This window comes from Poecilia reticulata, linkage group LG13, assembly GCF_000633615.1.
Source record: "Poecilia reticulata strain Guanapo linkage group LG13, Guppy_female_1.0+MT, whole genome shotgun sequence".
NCBI lineage: Eukaryota > Metazoa > Chordata > Actinopteri > Cyprinodontiformes > Poeciliidae > Poecilia > Poecilia reticulata.
Window position 1 is genome coordinate 5,279,582 of NC_024343.1, and position 20,477 is coordinate 5,300,058.

At 41.5% G+C, this 20,477-nt stretch overlaps 2 protein-coding genes across 2 annotated transcripts; both read right to left on the bottom strand.

The window, feature by feature from the left end:
• Positions 1 to 8,643: 8,643 nt before the first annotated feature.
• LOC103474252 (extracellular calcium-sensing receptor-like) lies at positions 8,644 to 9,808 on the bottom strand. Its single transcript, XM_008425091.2, has one exon. It carries the CDS (start codon positions 9,509 to 9,511, stop codon positions 8,711 to 8,713), a length of 801 nt encoding a protein of 266 aa, XP_008423313.1. The 5' UTR covers positions 9,512 to 9,808; the 3' UTR covers positions 8,644 to 8,710.
• Positions 9,809 to 9,910: 102 nt separating this feature from the next.
• Positions 9,911 to 12,540, bottom strand: LOC103474251 (extracellular calcium-sensing receptor-like). The gene is made up of 6 exons (XM_008425090.1): positions 12,308 to 12,540; positions 11,880 to 12,174; positions 11,013 to 11,804; positions 10,634 to 10,861; positions 10,392 to 10,515; positions 9,911 to 9,958 (listed from the first exon to the last, which is right to left on the bottom strand). The coding sequence occupies exons 1-6, from the start codon at positions 12,526 to 12,528 to the stop codon at positions 9,939 to 9,941; spliced, it is 1,680 nt and encodes a 559-aa protein (XP_008423312.1). The 5' UTR covers positions 12,529 to 12,540; the 3' UTR covers positions 9,911 to 9,938.
• Between the last annotated feature and the right edge of the window lie 7,937 nt (positions 12,541 to 20,477).

The following is a 20,477-nucleotide window of genomic DNA, read 5'->3' on the forward strand; positions in this document are numbered from 1 at the left end:
TATGACATCATAAACAGTCTTAAGTACTTGAACTTTTTCCCAAGAGATCTTTCAGTGGAGCATTGAAGAAAGAGTGGCAACTTGTAAAACTTTTATGATGGAGGATCCAGAATTTCTTGAAGAACTTGAGGAATTTTATATAAAGATTCAAAGAAGGAGGCTGCACAGTTTAAATGCAGAGGAATTACTGACTGAAATGGCGGAACTAATGAAGAAAATTAAAAGATTTTATGATTTGGACAAGTCAGAAGAAGAAGAGAAATTGGAGGCTGTAATGGAACATCTGAGGCCAGAAGTGAGGCAGCAGCAGCGTCCACCCTGGAGTATGTGGACTTTCTTGTCTGATTGTGGGGAGTCTTTTATGAGCGGCTTCGGTTTTGGCTTGGGTTTTGGTACAGCTGCAAGCATGGTTCTGGCTGTGTTTTGCAAACTCCTTTTCTAAACACTCTTGTAAATATGGATGGTGCTTGCAGAACCTGGCTCTTGGGACGTGGAATGTCTCCTTTCTGGGGGAGATTGGGAAAGGGGTTCCTGCCTCAAGTGGAGGAGTTTAAGTATCTGGAGATCTYGTTCACAAATGAGKGAAAATGGGAGCGGGAGATCGACAGGTGGATTGGGAAAGGGGGGCGTCTGCTGTGAAGCAGGCACTGTACCAGTCTGTAGTGGTGAAGAGAGAGCTGAGTCAAACAGCGAAGCTCTCCATTTACCAGTCAATCTTTGTTCCCACCTCATCTGCGGTCATGAGCTGTGGGTCATGACTGAAAGAACGAGGTCCCAGATACAAGCGGCTGAAATGAGTTTTCTCCGCAGGGTGTCTGGGTTCTCCCTTAGAGGTAGGGCGAGAAGCTCGGTCATCCGGGTGGGACTTAAAGTAGAGCTGCTGCTGCTCCTCCAAGTTGAGAGGAGCCAGTTGAGGTGGCTCAGGCTTCTGGTCAGCATGCCTCCTGGACGCCTCCCTGGTGAGGTGTTCTGGGCACGTCCCACCGGGAGGAGGCCCCAAGGAAGACCCAGGACACGCTGGAGGGACTATGTCTCTCGGCTGGCCTGGCCTTGGGGATCCCCCCGAGGAGCTGGGAGAAGTGGCTGGGGAGAGGGAAGTCTGGGCCTCCCTTCTGAAGCTGCTGCTCCATTACCCAGAAACAATAGAGGAAAATGGATGGATGGACAAAGGTTTTTGTAATCATGCAGTTTCTAAGGGCTCGGCTGTAAGAGGATGAGGAGGTTCTACAAACAACTCTACGGATGATTCTTCACTTTCACTTGTTTTGCATGACCTGTGGAGGGTCAAACAGAGTTGTTTACTCTGTTTAATTCCCTGAAATTGATTCACTTACCTGGAGATTATATTGTTTCTTCAGTGGAAACTGAAATCCTGGGTACGCCTCGCTGTCTTCCTGCAAAAAAGGAGGACAAAGGTTACTTATCTGGCAAAATTAATACAAACATAATAAAAGAAGAGACTAAATAGATTCCTCAAAGTGAGGTCCTAGCCTGGGGCCTTGGGACTTTCTGTTTGGACGTCGTCTACTGGGTCTTTTGGACCTTCTTTCCTGCAATGAAGAGAAAAAAAGACATTACTCACCTGGTATGTATTTCTTCTTTTTGTAATGGACAACTAGGTTGTTTACTTGTGATTTGGGGTTTTTGTTTGGTTACCTGCAGCATCTCCTGAATTGTGTGGTTCATTTGCAGATTCTGGTTATAAAAAGTTTTATATACTTTGATTGTAATGTGGGCTGCACAGTGGTGCAGTTGGTAGCACTGTTGCCTTCCTCCCATAGTCCAAAAGCATTACAGTCAGGGTTAATTGGTTTCTCTAAATTCTCCCTAGGTGTGTGTGCATAGTTTTTTGTCCTGTGTCTCGGTGTTGCCCTGCGACAGACTGGTGACCCTGCCTCTTGCCTGGAACGTTAAGTCTCATCAACTTGTTGTTTGTACTCATTGAGTCCATGCAACWACTAAAATAAAATAAAAAAGGAAACTATTTGAAAGTGGTGAGGATTTCGACTGGTAAAAAGTTAAACATTTTAACATGACCAGACACTACACCATTTCTACGGAAGCAAAAGTTTTGAACAGTACAACTATGTCAAGTTCTCGCCCGGAACGTTAGCTGGAGATGGGCACCAGCAACCCTCCCGACCCCACTGAGGGACAAGGGTGAAAGAAAATGGATGGATGGATGGATGGAACTATGTCAAGTAACGACAGTCTTGTGTATAGTTAGTATATTGCTGCTGTTGTATGCAGAAAAAGCAAATATATTTTGCTGACGATATCTTGGGTGAGTTTAGGAATATTGTTTACCGTGGAAAAGTCTTGACCAAATACATTATTCACATAGAACTTTTAATGTCAAGACATTTTTTCATTTATGTTGCYGCATGTTAAACAGAGCGGGCTTGTAATGTGGGACTCACCTACCGGTCCGGGATAAATCCATTCTCCTTTCTCTTCTTTGGGCCTTTTCCCCTTTGCAAAGAAACYTTCCAAAGACATCTGATCTGTTTCTTACTCATTTTGCTGCTTGTGGGCTCARTGTTGGCRYGCRAGTAACCAGACTTCCAATGATTCACTTCCTGCTAAAGAGCCCCCTGGTGGTTGAAGAAAAATCCACATATAAACAGCTTATAGTCCGGACAATACCATGAATGCAAAAAAATCGGAATGTTCTCTGGTATTGTTCAGGGGGCCGGACCAAATGTGGAGGCAGGCCGGATCCGGCCCGCGGGCCGTAGTTTGTAGACTCTTGTTCTATAGAGTCCTTTTATGTTTAATTTACTGGTGTCATCGCAACTGAACTAACGGGCGCCCATGAGAAAAAGAGCAACCGCGGTTCTAGTTACCTGAAGCATAAAGCTACTGTACAGGAACTGCTGCAATTTGTTCTTATACAGATTAATTAATATACCGTCAGTTATCAGCTAAGAAATTAAACTGTTCTGGAAAATGTTGGAAAATAATATGGTTCTTTTCAGGAGTGAAATTAGTTTTAAATTCTTGGGAGTATTTAAAACTAATTAAATAATCCCACCCTCCAACCCGGAAGGTGGGAGGGTGTTCCACCCGGAAGGTGGGAGGGTGTTCCCTCCCACCTTCCGGGAGAGGTGGGGGACATTGAGTCTGAGTGGACCATGTTCCGTGCCTCCATTGCCGAGGCGGCCTATCGGAGCTGCGACCGCAATGTTGTTGGTGCCTGTCGCGGCGGCAACCCTCGAACCCGTTGGTGGACGCCTTCGGTGAGGGATGCTGTCAAGCTGAAGAAGGAGTCCTATCGGGCCTTTTTTGGCCTGTGGGACTCCAGAAGCAGCTGATGGGTACCGGCGGGCGAAACGGCATGCGGCTCGGGTTGTCGCTGAGGCAAAAACTCGGGCGTGGGAGGAGTTTGGAGAGGCCATGGAGACAGACTTTCTAAAATGTCTTCATTCTGCTGCTGGGAAAACCTGCCTGATCACTTTGCTTTTCATTCAGGGCACTGTTACTGTTGACACCGTTTTCAGAAAAAAATGTTAGATCAATACAAGCATCTGACTCGGGGAAAGATTTCCAAAGCAGTGGCTTCTTCTTGATGCGCTTCGTCTTTCGTGTTTGTTCCCGTTTTTGATCCACTTCCTTCTGATTCTGTGATGGATTTGTTTTCGATGACCGGCTCTGTTGTAGAATTCACAGGTTCCTCTTTACAACTCTTCTCATTGAACTCACTCTCAGGTGGCTGTCTGCCCCCTTTTTGATCCACTATCTCCAGTGGTTTGGTGATCGATTCCTTTTCAGTCACCAATGAAGCGTCCTGCTGTTCGATGTTTTCAGCAGACTTCTTTAGCTCCTGCAGCTCCATCCAGACTGCAAATGGCAACTTCTTCTTCCCGCACTTGAGTGGCTTGGGTATTTGTAATTCTCTTTCGATGTCTTCGTATGTGACCTCTTCAACTCTAGGTTGGTCGAACTGCATTTTAATCTTTGCTTGTTTCAGGTTCTAAGCTAAATGACTTCTCTAAAAACTCAATAAAGATTTTGCGTTAAGTTTGATGTCAATCTCTAAAAGAAATGTGAACCAAACAAAGTTGAAAATCTTATTGCGAACTACCAAATAAATTCAAGAGAAGTGTATCAACAACGGCTACTAACAGGTTGTGATGAAAAGAAATCAATGTGATGAGCTTTTATAATCGCTGGTGATGTCAGAATTCTGCCTTTGGAGTTCTATTGTGATGTCACAGTTCTGTTTGATATTCAGAGCGGGCTTGTCTGATGGAGTTTTTATTAACATGAGCCGTGTTACCTGGCTGCAGAAAGAGTAAGTGAGCTTTTAAACTGTCACTGGTTGCYATAGTTACAAACCATTACCTTGTTGTTTTAACGTTGCTTAGCATGTTGTCAGCGTAGATATCCTAAGCTACTATAACTATTTAAAATTGAGTGATAAAATAAGTTATGCTACCAAATTGACATTAGTGAATGGGATACTGTAAATGGCTAAGAGTTGATTGGTTAGAATTTTATGCTTTTATTTTGTTGAACTGTATATTTCTTATTTGTGTGTGTTGTGACATACTGCACTTACTGTTTGGGTCTAGCTGTTTTTTTTTCTGAGAGAAATTGTTTTATTTTGAAGAACTTGTACGTATAACGCCGAGTGAGCCGCATCTAAATAACTTTTGTTTTGTTTTTGTTTTTTTTCAAAGCTGTTGTCAGAGAAAAAACTAACAGTTTAACAGAAAGTGTGTAATTTTATTTTGGTATGTCTTTTGTACCTTTTATGTCTTGCCCTTGGCTATTTTTTTTTGCCTCTGTTCTCTTGTTGTAATTTAGGTTCAGGATTCATCTATCAAGAAAATTGTAAATTGTTTTGTTAAACTTTCAACACAAATCTTTGTCATAATTTGGGGTTTGGTGAGGTGAAGGAGAACACAGACAGGACCCAGGATGAAGGTGATGATGATGATGATGATGATGATGATGATGATGATTTTAATAATAAATCCGAAAGCATTCCAGCAGAGAACAGACAAACAGGCAGCAAGACGTTACGCAACGTAAGACGAGGATCAAACAGACAACAGGTGGGACTAAATACACTGGGAGGGTAATCAAAGAAACGTGACACTGCTGGGAATCAATCAACAGGGAGGACAAGACATAACAGACTCACAGGGGAACAGGACACAGAAAAAACAAGAAATAAATACACTGAAAAACACTGATCACAACAATCTTTAGTTTTATTATAATAAAATATGTAACTGAAAAGACGCTTTTTATTGACTGGCTTAACTGATGCTAGTCAACGGAAAAATAGAGTCAAGTGACAATATAATTGTCCATGTGCTATGACATGCTGGATGCAGTCAACTGATGACTTTTAGAAATATTCAAAACAGCGACGTGCGTTCAGGGCAGACACATTCTTAGCACATTCCGTTCTCTGAAGGTGAATAAAACTGGGACATTGGTGTAATTTCCTGGTTTCCTGTCAGTGAGCTGATTAGTTCATGTATTCATGGTGTTTTCTGACTGTTACTGGAGTCAGTCTACCTTCTTTCTAATCTCCCACTGATACATGTTGTTGCATCCATTTTATTAAGAAAGTTATTTGGTTTATCAGCAACAGGTTTAGTCTGACACATCCGTTTATTATTATTTTTTAAAATGTATGTTCCACATGGAAACACCTTCCCCTTCAATAGTGAGCCGTAATGACTCACTAGGACAAAAATCCAGTCTTGCCAGAAAGACTAAGCCCTACTTCTGAAATGCTCTTTTTGTTCCACGTTATTTAATTTTTTTCTAAATATCCATCCATCCATCCATTTTCTGCTGCTTATCCGGGGTCTGGTCGCAGGGGCAGCAGTTTCAGAAGTAGGCCCAGATTTCCCTCTCCCCAGCCATTTCTTCCAGCTCTTCCGGGGGAACCCCAAGGCGAATTAGAAATAAAAATCTTACAATGGATGAAGATGAGTACTGATGTTGTCAGGCACGTGCAGAGGGCGGGGAGGTTAAAAGGGCTTGAGCACCTGCCCGTAGTGCCCTTTTGGTACATTATTTATTTATTTATTATTATTATTTCGTAAGCCCTCTGGCACATAATTACATGCACTGAAATTATTTTGTTTTTTCTTGTATTTTTTAAGAAAAACAACATAATAAGCCCCTCCGGTCACCTTGTAACCTTTGACCTTTTGCCCATGACGCACGACACAGTTGCCTCTCGCACAGTGAGATAAGGCGGCTAACTGCAGAGCTCAACATAGCAAGCATTGCAGATTACAGGACAGTTTTTGGTAAATTAAAAAAAAAGTTTTTGGTGAATAAAGTGGAGCAGACTGGCTACACCAATTTTAAAGTCCCTTCACTGGCTCCCTGTAGCTCAGACAATAGACTTTAAAATACTGTTGTTAGTTTATAAATCACTAAACGGGTTAGCGCCACAATACATTAAAGATCTCTTGTTGTCGTACCAACCGTCTAGACCCCTCAGGTCTTCTGGTTCTGGTCTGCTCTGCATCCCCAGAATCAAACGAGGAGAAGCAGCATTCAGCTTTTATGCACCACAAATTTGGAACAAACTCCCAGAAAACTGTAAAACAGCTGAAACACTGGGTGCCTTTAAATCTCAACTTAAAACCCCCCTGTTTAGAGTTTCCTATTGCTAAATTAGGTGGAATTTTAATGTTTTTATCTTTATTTTTTATCTATTTCTTCATCTTCTTTACTCTTTATTACTCTGTCTTTAGTTTTTAATGATGTAAACCCCCCCCGGAAGGGCACGGGTGCCATCCCCCCTTCTTGAAATTTTTCCAATTGATGGCATTTCAACTAAAGTCCTAAGGGTAGAAAAGGGATCGGGAGCTTTAATGGGTTTTTTTCATCTTTATTTTATATTTATTTATTATTTTTTTATTTCTTTCTCTTTTTACTGTTTATTCAATGTTTTGTTTTTCTGTGTTTTGTTTTTAATGATGTAAAGCACTTTGAAATGCCTTGCTGCTGAAATGTGCTGTACAAATAAAATTTGATTGATTGATACATGTTAGATAACGGAAACGTTGAACGTTGTGTCGTTTCTGCTTCAGCACGGAGTAGCAGCTTAAGCAGAGAGGTGTTTATTCTAGCGTTGTGTAAATGTATCTTGAAGGAGAATAGCACTTAAATAAAAGGCCAACAAGGATATTCATTTAGAATTAAAAATAACTCACCCTGAACAACCATGGTAGATATAATGTATGTAATAAAGCTGCTCCTGTCCAATAAAAGTGTGTCATTAATGAAGGGGGAAAAAACTCAATTCAGACTTTAAGTAAGTTTAGGGTCTGGTTCGCAGAGTATGCAGTTAAATTTCTTTCACAATTATTCAATGAAGAAAAAAAAAATAACCTCAGTTGGTAACACTTTATTTGAAGGGGGGTGAATAAGACTGACATGACACTGTCATAAACATGATATAACACCTGTCATGAACATGAATAAGCCTTTATGAATATTTATGACTTGTCATGAAGCGTAATTCGGTAAATCATGACACTTTAAATACAAAGTTGACATTATTCAAAATGTCTTTATGACAACTTGACATTAACCAATAAATCATTACTGATATAAATTTGTTATAAAAGTATTACTGATTGCACTTAAAAAATTAGGTAACTTTATGTTATTAAAGGTAAAGCTTAAACTCTTATATTATGTCTATGGTAGGCAGAACACTGAGAACGCTGACGCTATTGCGCCCTCTACTGCGCATGCGGGACACTTTCGGGTCGTTTGCCCGTTCAGACTGTAGAACGCATATGTGCGGCACTGTGAACGGCCCGGCAAAAGAAATCCGATTTGATTGTAAAATGACAAAAAATTGTCATGCTGGTGGGTGCTTGAGAGTCAAGCTGCAGTTTGAACGCACCTAAATTTTGTCACACCCTCATCATGTCTTTGTCAAAGCCAAAGCCTGCAGTTTAAGTATTAGAGAAATAATTAAATGTTGAAGTTTGTGGAAATTTTTAAAATGTTTTTTTTGTGGAATCCTTTAAGCGGCCCTGCTTCACCCAGACTCTGCTCGGATCAGACTCGGATAAATTGAGTTTGAGACCCCTGCTCTAGACAAAGTAGATTATTTGCCAGTAAGCTCTTTATAAATATGTGTTTCAAAGTTATAAAGCTGTACGTATTATCTCTACTCTGTGCCTAAAAAATCAACAACTTTAGCTTGTCATTTAAGTGTGCTAAAGTCAATATAGGATCTGTTTTCTATTTATCTCCTTTTCTCCATATCTTGATTCTTTTGTTTCACAAGCTACATTTTGGATATTTCAACTTTCTGACTGTAACCACCATATAGTTTTGTTTTTCTTATGGAATTCAAGTCACTTTTTCTCAAACATCAACAAAAAAGGGAAGACATTCAATTTTATTAGGACCATATTATTAATCATCATAAGAATTGAGCATTTCTGGTGGGAGTCAAATGGAAATAACTAACATATTAGTAAAAACATGGATGTTTTAAAACAAAAAACAAGGAAATATTAACACGCAGATAAATTTATTTTAGAATCTCTCAAGCAAACCAAACAACAAGGCATTAGAGGCACATTTATTTCTCTTGAACATCTCCGAGGGTTCCTCTTTGACATTTTAATTAAACTATATGAATACAAAATACTTGCATTATATTGGAAGACTTAAGATTATAAAATGTCTTGACTTGTCAAGATGGTTTTCAAGCCCCCTTTCCCATCATACTCTTTTTAGAATTTTTTTCTGGTTTCATCAATATGACATAACATTTGGGGATGAAAATACAAATTAACAGGCCAAAAGTGGAGGCCAGGATAGCAAATATTTCTACAGCGACACTGAACTTCCCAGGAGAGCTGACATACGCTGGGATGAAAGTGATCCACACGGCGGAGAATATCAACATGCTGAAGGTTATGAATTTGGCTTCATTGAAATTATCGGGCAGTTTATGAGCCAGAAAAGCACAAATAAAACATAATGTGGCGAGAAGTCCTATGTACCCAAGCACAGCCCAGAAACCCACAGCAGAGCCCAACGAACACTCCAAGATGATTTTGTCTTTAAATTCCTTAAAGTTCTTGGACGGAAATGGAGGAGAAGTTGTCAACCAGACGATACAGATGATAACTTGCATAAGTGTGAAGCCCAGAACTCCAAGTCTCTGTTGTGTAGCTCCGAAACATTTCATCACATTTCTACCGGGACGTGTCGCATTGAACGCCATTAAGACCACCATGGTTTTCCCCAGGACACAAGAGATGCAGAGGACGAAGGTGATGCCGAACGCTGTGTGCCGCAGCATGCAGGACCAGTCAGACGGCTCTCCCATAAAAGTCAAAGAGCAGAGGAAACACAGGGTCAAGGAGAAGAGCAGCAGGAAGCTCAGCTCAGAGTTATTTGCCCTCACAAGAGGAGTTTTTCTGTATTTGACAAAAATAAGAGCAACAACTACAGTCATACACGTTCCAAATAAGGATGCTGCAGTGAGCAATGCTCCCATAATTTCTCGATGTGACAAAAACTCTGCATCCTTCTGAATACAGGCATCTCTTTTTTCATTTGACCAGAAGTCAAGACGGCATCTGATGCAAGAGACAGAATCTGAAAGGCAACGTTAAAAGAAATGTTAGACATTTTAGTCTCTTAATTTATATTCAACCATTTGTCTTCAAATGTTTCACACAGATTATGCAGAAATGATTTACCTTCTAAGAGATTATCACAGTGGATGATATTGTTAAAAGGACTGAGGGGCGGTGTTATGAATTTTCCAGGCACATATAAGTATATGAGTTGCTTTCAGTTGTTATAAAAATGCTGAATATGTCAAACATAACTTAAAAAACAAATTGACTTTGCAATTTGGCACCTTGAAGTTGCCTCTGTCTCTTTAAGAAGCTCCTACTCTTTCTGACCGTCCTTCATCATCACCTCATCATGTACAGACCTGGAAAAAGTTAAGAGCCCACTGCACTGAACCCAATTCAAAACCTCCTGGTTATTCCACCAGATACAGAGTTAAAACATTAGTATTGTTGTTTCTAAATGAATATTAATTTGTTTTTTTTGCATTACTTGAGGTCTTTTTCCATGTTTTGACCGTTTCTCATTTTCTGAAAATAAAAACTAAATCTTAGCTTAGAATTTCAGACATGTTGTCAGTAGTTCATAGAATAAAAGAACAATTTTCATTTAATTCAAACATATTGTAAAAAGTAAAATCAGAGAAACTGATCATTTTAAGTGTTCTCTTAATATTTTCCAGCGCTGCATAAAACTTTATTTTATATTTCCCCAACCAAAAACTTAAATATCTCCAGTATTTTTGTACTATTTAGAATATTATCTGTTACTTCTTTATGTATTAAATATTATCTAACCTGTGCTGTTGCTTATTTCTCCCTCTGCACAACTTATACAGTCGTAGCAGCACACAGGTTTTCCTTTCTGGAGAACCTTGTGTGTTCCTGGGGGACACGACTCACTGCAAACCGAAACAGGGACCTGCATGGAAACAAACAATACCAAAGAAGTTAAAACAAAAAAAAAAAATGTAAATGTCTGGGTCTTTTCCCCAAGAATGAGGTGAAATTCTTTGCCATAGTATCAGCAGTAGGATTACCTGCTCTGAATTTTGAGCAAAAACTACAAACTTCTGCTGCACATTCATCTGCTCATCTGCTGGTAAAGACGCGTCGTAAAGACCGACGGTCACAAAGCTCACAGGGCCGTTTTCTCTTGGCTGCCAGTTTATAATCTCATATTTTGCTGCCGGGTCTCCATTCTCATCAAAGTAAACCTCTTCTCCTTCCTTTGTTTTGAAGTGAATTCCTTTTATATGCTGTAAAATCTAAAGRATGAAGATCTTAWGTATAGTAAACCATGTACKTATGTTAACTCAAATAAAAACATTTGTGAGATCTCATGTTTTACGTTAAAAAAGATTCTCTTTAACAACAGATTTTTTATGTCAGGTATCTTAATGTTGATATCAGGCTCACCGTTAACGGGTCCAGTGGCACCTTGTWGTTRCATGTTTTATTACAACCTARAATATTGTGCAGAGYGTGAGCCACTGCATACACTCCTTTATACATATTGCTAAATATGGGCATCATTGACATGTCGGTGAAGCTGTTTTCCACTCCAGTCAGATTCTCWTGGCCAGTGCAGAGCCTCTGGCTTTCTCCTACTTCTGACTGTTTGACCTTGCAGCTAAATAACGCCTCCCAGAACTCCACAAACAAGTCATTGCTGGTTAAATAAAGTGGTTTCACATCAAGTATGAACTCTTTGAGTCCACTGACGTTTGCTTTGGGGATGGAAAGACCTATGGCTCCATCTAAAATGCGCTTATTGTCTCTCGAGGCGCTCTGAAAATCCGAAATCCAGGCCTCGGTGCCGACCCACTGGTAGCCAGTCAAGTTGGCCCTAGAAAACTCTTTTAGGAGAACATCCATGTCCGCTTGGGAAATGAAAGCGACGATCACCTTCGAGGTGGAAGACCTGACCGTTTCGATTATCTTTTGTATCTTGTCCCACGGATCTGTCCGGAAAAAAGTTAGAGAATATTCCAGACAGATGCCCAGCTGCTCGGCAGTCTCCGTGAACGTGGCCATGCCGTTGTTGCCGTAGTCGTCGTTTGTTCTAATAGCCCCGATCCAAGTCCAACCAAAGTGCTTCACCAACTGGGCCAGAACTCTGCTCTGATAGTAGTCGCTGGGTATTGTTCTGAGAAATGACGGGTACTTGGATTTATCACTGAGACAAGCACACGTGGAAAATTGACTTATCTAAAACAAAATAATTACACAGTCTTAGATCAACACATATATTCTCACGTTTTTGATGTTAGCAGTCTCACCCACCAGTGGGACAGAAAACGGTCCAATGATGGTGGCTATAGCCATGCTCGGAGACGATGAGGCTTCCCCCATTATAGCCTGCACTTGCGCAGGTCTTACGCATGCCTCGGAAGTTGCAGACACATTTCCATAACCATTGACCAAGGCCAGAGACACTTTAATACTTCTAGCAATGGAGCCGCAAGTGTCATAAATCTTACAGCCTAGATAAATCCCTGGTAGCAGGTCTGAGCTGTTATTGATCTCCTCGATGGTGAAAAGCATAACTTGGAGCATCTGGAATTCTCTGAAATTCAAACTTGATTGACAAAGTTTTACACAGTTGGCATGACAATCAGCCCCTTATGTACATAATAAAACAAAACATTGTAATTGTGAAATGAAAACAAAAGTCTAAACATTTAGAAATGGCGTTTATCTAAATAGATTACCTTGTGCACTGTAGGTGTGGAGGTTTTTCCTCATAATGAGTCTCCACTTCGTTCCAGCTGACATGGAAAGAGAAAACTCCCCCCAGCATGATGTCTCCATCCTTCACTAGTTGTGGGAACTCCGGGTCTCCGATGTGTGTGCACAGTTGCTGTTCAGCATGAGAAAAATATGCCAACAACAACGGAAGCAGAAAGACCCAACCCTGCTCTGGCTGTTTCATTCTAGACCTTTTGCTCAGGTACAGAGATAAATCACCTGGCAACATCATGTATACATTAATGGTGAATGGAGACATCCATCAATATTTATGCTATTCTGAAGAGGCTCATGATGGCTGAAGAGAACAATAATGCATCTCTCAGGAGATGTGAGACAGAACATGAGCAAATTAAGAAAATAATGAAGTAGAGGTTAAATATTGCATATTTAAGGGTGTATTTCCTGTCCTGTCTGTTATGACTAATGGTAAAGGTTCAGTGCGGGTCTGAATGGGCAGAATATCTTTTCCAAATGGAATGACAATGATCTAAAATACATTATTTTGAGATTCCTTCAGGTCCAGATGATCCATCTGATGGATATAGGCTGTGCGGGAAAAAAAAAGATTCAATAAATAAACAGCCAAACCACTGACACCCAGCATAGCGCTGTCTATGTAATATACCAGCGGCAACAATTGTTGCCATTTATACATAAAATTATCATCATATGTGAGTAGAGGATCCTTCAAGATATTTTTGTTATTTTTGTTCATTAAAGTATTTTACTGACCTCCACTTGTAAAAGTTTGAATCAGACATTTACCTCCAGCATCACAGGCAGGAAGTAAAGAGGTCTGGTCATGGACCATTCACACTAGATACATGAAATTGGTATTAACATCCTAAATATTTTATTTTTACAATCTCAATTAGCTAACAACAGCTAAAACAACACATTTAGAGCTTCCAAAAGTAAAAAAAAAATATCTGGCAACAATTGTTGCCAGATATATGTTGCCAGAGAAGAGACAGGAGAATGGATTTATCCCGGACCGGTAGGTGAGTCCCACATTACAAGCCCGCTCCGCATAACATGCGGCGACCGGCTGCTAATGAGGCAATGGAGCTTCAAATTGCTTCGCCATGTAGAGACCAAGCAGGCTGTGCATATAAGCAACACTTCGGGTGTTATTGTCTCCCACCACTCCCAGATGGGACCGTCTCGTTGCAGAGAAACAAGCTCAGGGCTCCCGTAAAATGTTCATTTTTGTGGCGCATCTGTATCTTATTTTGAAGGGTTATGTAAACGTTACCATAGCGACCAGAGTCAGAGCGTTTGGGCAGTGGTCGAGAGGAGAGGAGTTGAGCTTGTGAGTCTTAAGTCTGGTTTAGACGGCAAGATTTAAGAAATGTCTGCCGATTCTCCAAACCTCGGTGACCACAGAGCTGATAAAAGTACAACAGGTTGGATCGGTTCGTGTGTCCAGCCACACGGCAGGAGCAACACACCACAGAACCGATTCCAGTCACAAACATCCCGATTCCAGAAGAAAATCGCCCCCCCCTCCTGCGCCCCCCAAAAAAGTTTGTGGAGTCATTTTAAGAGATAAAGACGCAACAAATAGAAAAGGCGGTGGATGAAAGACTACGGGAGCAGCTGCTCCATTTGCTGCACTATGATTTGGAGGTGACTGTGTTTTTTCATAGTTAACATTTTTTATTGAATAAACATATATGATAATGACCTTTACATATAATAATAATAATAATAATAATAATAATAATAATAATAATAATAATAATAATAAACATTTCCACATATCATCTCCGATGTCCATCGGACTCTCAGTTGCGCGATATGTCAGCTGTTTGGGATTTCCCTCTGTTCTTACGTCACCGCGTTCTCTGATTGGCTACCCGTCTCTTTCAGCAGGTTGTATTCTCGTTCTCAGTCAGGGAAAAACCCACAGGCTGCGATAAAAAGGCCAAGACAACCCAAATTGGGTATATTCAGGATTTAGCTGGAACACCAACATGCAGAAGCCTTGTCTGACGGTTCACGCCCCCCCCCCAGACCCCCCGGGCCGCAGCAAAATTTCCAAATCTTGACCGGTCCGCGATAATAAAAAGGTTGGGGACCACTGCAGTAGAGGGCGCTCTACTGCCCACTTCCTGAAAGCGCCGTGTTTGCCCGTTCAGACTGCAGAATGCATACAGGGCGCATATGTGCGGCACTGTGAACAGCCGGGCAAAAGAAATCCGATTTGACAAAAAATTTTGTCACTTCAGGCTGCAGTTTGCACGCAATAAAATTTTGTCACACCCTCATCATGTCTTTGTCAAAGCCAAAGCCTGCAGTTCATGTATTGGTTTAATACTTAAATGTTGACATTTGAGGATATTTTTAAAATGTTTTTTTTGTGGAATCCTTTATGCGGCCCAGCTTCACCCAGATTCTGCTTCCAGTGGCCCCTGGGTAAACTGAGTTTGAGACCCCTGCTCTAGACAAAGTAGATTATTTGCCAGTAAACTCTTTATAAATACATGTTTCAAAGTTATAAAGCTGTACGTATTATCTCTACTCTGTGCCTAAAAAATCAACAACTTTAGCTTGTCATTTAAGTGTGCTAAAGTCAATATAGAATCTTTTTACTATTTATCTCCTTTTCTCCATATCTTGATTCTTTTGTTTCACAAGCTACATTTTGGATATTTCAACTTTCTGACTGTAACCAGTTTTGTTTTGTTTTTCTTATGGAATTCAAGTTTTCTCAAACGTCAATAAAAAAGGGAAGACATTCAATTTTATTAGGACCATATTATTAATCATCATAACAATTGAGAAAATAAGCATTACTGGTGGGAATCACATGCAAATAACTTTATCATATTAGTAAAAACATGGATGTTTCAAAACTAAAAACAAGGAAATATAAACACGCAGATAAATTTTAGAATCTCTCAAGCAAACAAAACAACAAGGCATTAGAGGCACATTTATTTCTCTTGAACATCTCCGAGGGTTCCTCTTTGACATTTTAATTAAACGATATGAATACAAAATGCTTGCATTATATTGGAAGACTTAAGATTATAAAATGATGGATCTGATGGATTTAGGCTGTTTGGAAAAAATCCCCAGATACAATGAATAAACAGTCAAACCACTGACACCCAGCATAGCGCTGTCTATGTAATACGCCAGCGGCAACAATTGTTGCCATATTTACATATACTTGTATTGTGATTAACCCTTGTGTTCCCTAGCGGGGTCCGTGTGGCCCCCGCCGCTTTTGGTAACAAGACCTGCTGTGATGGGTGGGGGGTCTGTCAGGCCCACTGCCGGGTTTTTATTAACAAGACCAGCTGCATTGGTGGGTGGGGGACTGTTCGTCAAGCAAGAGAGAGATAGTAGTTGTGTCCGAATTCAGCGTCTGCATCCTTCAAAGGACGGATTTGTAGGCCGTTTACGTCATAGCATGGCGACAAAGCCTGTCTGAATTCAAAGACTCCTTCAAATGCGTCCTTCTTTTCCCCAGATTTGAAGGATGGGTCCGGTGTATCCTTTACGGCCCACGATATCCCATAATTCATTGCGGGTTCCAACTAGGCGTTCAGGCAGAGCATCAATGGCGGTGAATAGCGCCAAATTATTTAGCTATATAACACTTTAAATGACACAACTTGATTTGGTGCAATGTTTTAAGGCAAGAATGTAACTGTGTAAATCTCAAATATCTGCTCTGTTCATCAATACATCACCTAATTGCTATATTGCGCTGACATTTTTGGACATGTCTGCTATCGCTGCGTTAACAGCCAGCTCCCCTCGCCAGCTGTGAGCTGGCCAGGCGCTCCAGGTTCGGTATACTGAGAGGAAACACCTAACTCCTGACACATTGTTATAAAATCTTCCGCTAGCTTTCCCCAATGAGTGGGAGTTAAACACCGATATTATTCAGACAGGTCTGGTTGAAAAATGTTTGGTTTATAAAGTATTTCAAAGCAGAGCACATCGGTTTGATTGATTAATTGAACTTAAGCCTTCAAACATAATAGGTTTATTTAACCGTAATGTCCTATCTGCGCTGTGGAGAGTATTATATTTGTAAATGAATAATTAGCTTATATGTATTCTTTGTAGAAAAGTGCGGTACACTAAGATTTCCTTTTTACTATGGAACATCCTTTACTATAAAAGGTGAAGAATAATATAGAAATCAGTAATACATGACTGAAAAACAAACTTCGGCTCCGTTGTTTTTTTTTCTGCTTCACTCTCTGTTTCACGGTTGCTTGGCAACATGAGTTACACTGAGGTGGGTGCGGGGACAGTTGGTGAAGGCTAGACATGTCCGTATCCACAGATATTTTTCTTCCAGTCTTAGTTTATTCCCTGCCTTCGAAGGACCCGTCCTACGTAGACAAAGTCCTTCGAAGGATGCAGACCTGAATTTGGACACAGCTAGTGTGTGACAGAAAGAGAGTGTTGGTGTGTGTGAGAGAGAGAGAGGGAGTGAGTGAGTGTGTGAGTGAAAACACAATAAATGTTAGAAACGGGTCCCGCCTCAAATAAAAGTTTGCAAATTGCGTCTATTGAAGGTTATATCAAGATTGTTTTTTCTTTTTTTTTGGGAGGGGGGAGGACCTCGCCTGATTTATTTCATTCGTAGACATCAAGAAAGCGCGGGCCCCGTAAATCACCGAGCTACGTTCGGGCCCCCAAGAAGTAGATTGACGAGGATGTGTGTGTGCGTGTGTCCCACAGAACGCAAAGGATGCAGCATTTATGGTTTCATTGACTTCCTGTCTTGTTTCCCCCCACAGGTGCAACGCTGCTGGTTTTTCTTAGGGGCCAGCGGTGCCCACGAAGTTTGGGCCTTTTTTTTTATAAATATATAAAAAATAAAATAAAAACTTCCCTTCTCACTCTCTGTGGGTGGTCTCTTTCATCCTCTGAGAGCTCTGGTCCTCTGCTCCAGTTTGGGGGACCAAACTTTGAAGTGATGTGGTCTTCACACTTCCAGGCCTTTCCCAGTTCCTCTTTGAGGCCCTGGTATTTCTCCAGTTTCTCGCGCTCCGTTTTTCCGATGTTGCAATTGTTTGGTATTTCTACGTTCACCACAACTGCTTTCCTCTGTTGTTTATCCACCACCACATAACAATGTCCGGTTGGTTCACCGCTACAATTTTTTTTTGTCTGTCTGTATCTGGAAGTCCCACAAGATCTTAGCTCGCTCATCATTCTCTACCACATTTGGGGCTTGTTCCCCACTTTGATCTCAGGGTTTCCAGTCCATATTCTGCACAGATCTTTCTGTAAACTACGCCTGCCACTTGGTTATGTCGTTCCATGTACACTTTCCCTGCCGGCATTTTGCATCCTGCTGTTTTGTGCTGGACTGTCTCAGAGGCCCCCAAAAAATTGCTGGCTCAAGACACAACATGTAGGTTGAAGCAAGTTAATCGACGGACATTGTCGGCCGTAGAACGTTGTTGATAATCCACCTGAGACTATTAGTCTCCCAAGTGTCTTACAATCGCAAGCAATCTGTCTGTGTATGTTCCTTATGTATGAATAAAGATTTCCTTTTTACCTTGTCTTGTATTTTGTACAATTGCGTATTTCTAAGATCCTCGCTATGATAGTATGTGGAAAAAAAAACTTAAGAATAAATACTAGGTCTATTTCACATCACTAGGTTTTATTTTGGGCTAATTAGCACCAGCAATGAAAACCACAAGTGTACTTTTGTGCAGACGTGTCAGACCTCACCCTGTTTATGTGTACGGGATAAGCAATTTACAGAATAGCTGTGTGACAAATAGACTAGGTGCCGTACAAAACGGTAAACGAGACGCACAACAACTCACGACACGATACTCATACACGTACATGAAAGCATGCCAGAAGCACGTGTTACACCGAGCGGGGGTCTGGCAGTGTCAGGAATGATGGTGTTGAGAGGAACCACAAGGCCTTCTTCGTCTTGTCATAATTAAACCTTTACTCTTCATTACAGTTCAAGATATTTCAGGTCAGACTCACTGGTACACAACAGAGCGTAGAGGATACTCAGACCAGGAAACCCAGACCAGACTGCAGTGACACACCTGCAGCGTGTCAACCATAAATAGCTAACAAAACAGGTGAATCAAATTACTCATTAGTGGACAAAGGAAAACCGGCAGTACGCAAAACTAGACACTTGAAACCTAAAAATCAACCCAAACTAAACGGAGAACACAGAAAAACCCACACAAAAAAACCCAACAGATGACAGTACCCACCCTCTAAGGGTGGATTCCAGACGCCCAATAAAACAAACAAAAAAAACCCCCACTAAAGCACCCTCAGCCCCAAAGTCAAAACCCTGAAGGGAGCGTAAGGGGAAACACAAAAAACAACCCACAACAGGCGTGAAAACGGCAAATAAAACAGAAAAAACACTCCCAGACGGACTTCCACCAAATAAGCCCCCAAAAGTCTGCAGTGCGGAATACCGACCAGGTGGGACCGCAGGAAAAAAAATTCCCCCACAGTCTCTGGGCCAGAACCTCCCATGCCCCTCAGGTGGGCGACCCGGTGGCCGTCTCACTGTCCACATGTTCCCCAGAGGACGAACCACATGTTGCAGCATCCGCAGTAGAGTTCCAAGCGCTCGAACTGGGGAACGCCTCCCTCTGCCAATCCAGCGGTGGAAACGTCCATATAACCTTGCTGACGAACCCTGGCAGTGAATAACTCCTCGTAATACCTTGTAACACCGGCACTGGAACCGAAGCCGAGGCTGGACCTCTCAGCACAGGGGATGAATTGAAGAAAAAGGACCCCCGCAGCTCATTTGGCGAGGGTGTAGACCCTCCTAGCTCAGAAAACTGATCGGAGGCCGATACCTCCAACACTGGTGGTAGCCCTGGAAACAGATCGAAGGCAGGAACCTCCACCACTGGAGATAGGTCGGAAGCCGGACCCACCGGCTCAGGAAACAGATCGGAGGTTGGAAAAACCTCCAACAAAACTAACCAGAGGATACTCAGACCAGGAAACCCAGACCAGACTGCCACAACACACCTGTGGTGCGTCAACCATAAATAGCTAACAAAACAGGTGAATCAAATTACTCATTAGTGGACAAAGGAAAACCGGCAGTACTCAAAACTAGACACTTGAAACCAAGAAATCAACCCAAACTAAACGGAGAACACAGAAAAACCCACACAAAAAATCCCACACATATGACAGGCGGACCCCATCGTTGCATTACAGCTTGCCAGTAGGCCTTGTTACAATGAGTGAAGATCTGGCAGTCCCCATTGTCGCATTACAGCATGCCAGTAGCCCGTGTTACACCGAGCGGGTTCTTGGGGACCCCATCGTGGCATACGAGGGTTAAAAGATGCATGAGGTGATAAAATTTCCTATATATATGAGTAGAAGATCCTTCCAAGAACATATGTACAAGATATTTTAGTTATATTTGTTTATTAAAGTATTTTACTGACTTCCACTTGTACAAATTTTAAACTGCAGCAACAAATCCTAAGCGATGCAGAACTAAAACGCACTGAGTGAATGGGGAAGTTTGCGTGTTGCGGCGGAAAATTGAAGCACGTCAAAATGCATCAACACAACAAAGCTAATACGACATAAAAACAATGCCATACTTGACGGAGTTTGGCTACATCAAGGCTCACTGCAGTAAAAAAGACATATGGAGGGCACAGCTACAAACACTCACCCGGATTAGCATGACGGTCAGAAAGCTAAACAAATAACCCGCAAAATTATTTAAGTCTTAGAGCTGCGATGTAAGACGCTGTTTCTGCTCTCGCTGTTGAACCGCTGCTACGCGCTACAGGTAGTAATATTTCACAGACGGAGCGCTGCTTCTGCTCCACCTGGTAGTGACTCTCACACCGAACCTCTGTTTAAAGCTGCAGCATCTAACCTAATGTAGCAGCATAAATGGTACGCTGCCACTTTAAGAGTAATTTCAGCGGCTGCATATAAGCAAGCGTTCACCTGACATGAGGCTGCTTGCGTCGTGACGTCAAATTGAAGTTGCTCCTTTTGTTTGCGCCGTTCTGGGTAAGCGTGGCTGTTTTATCATTTGTCAGCTTTAGGAATGGCTATTAATGTCAACTGGTCTGTCTGCTTAGCCTCCTTCGCTGCACCTTTAATATC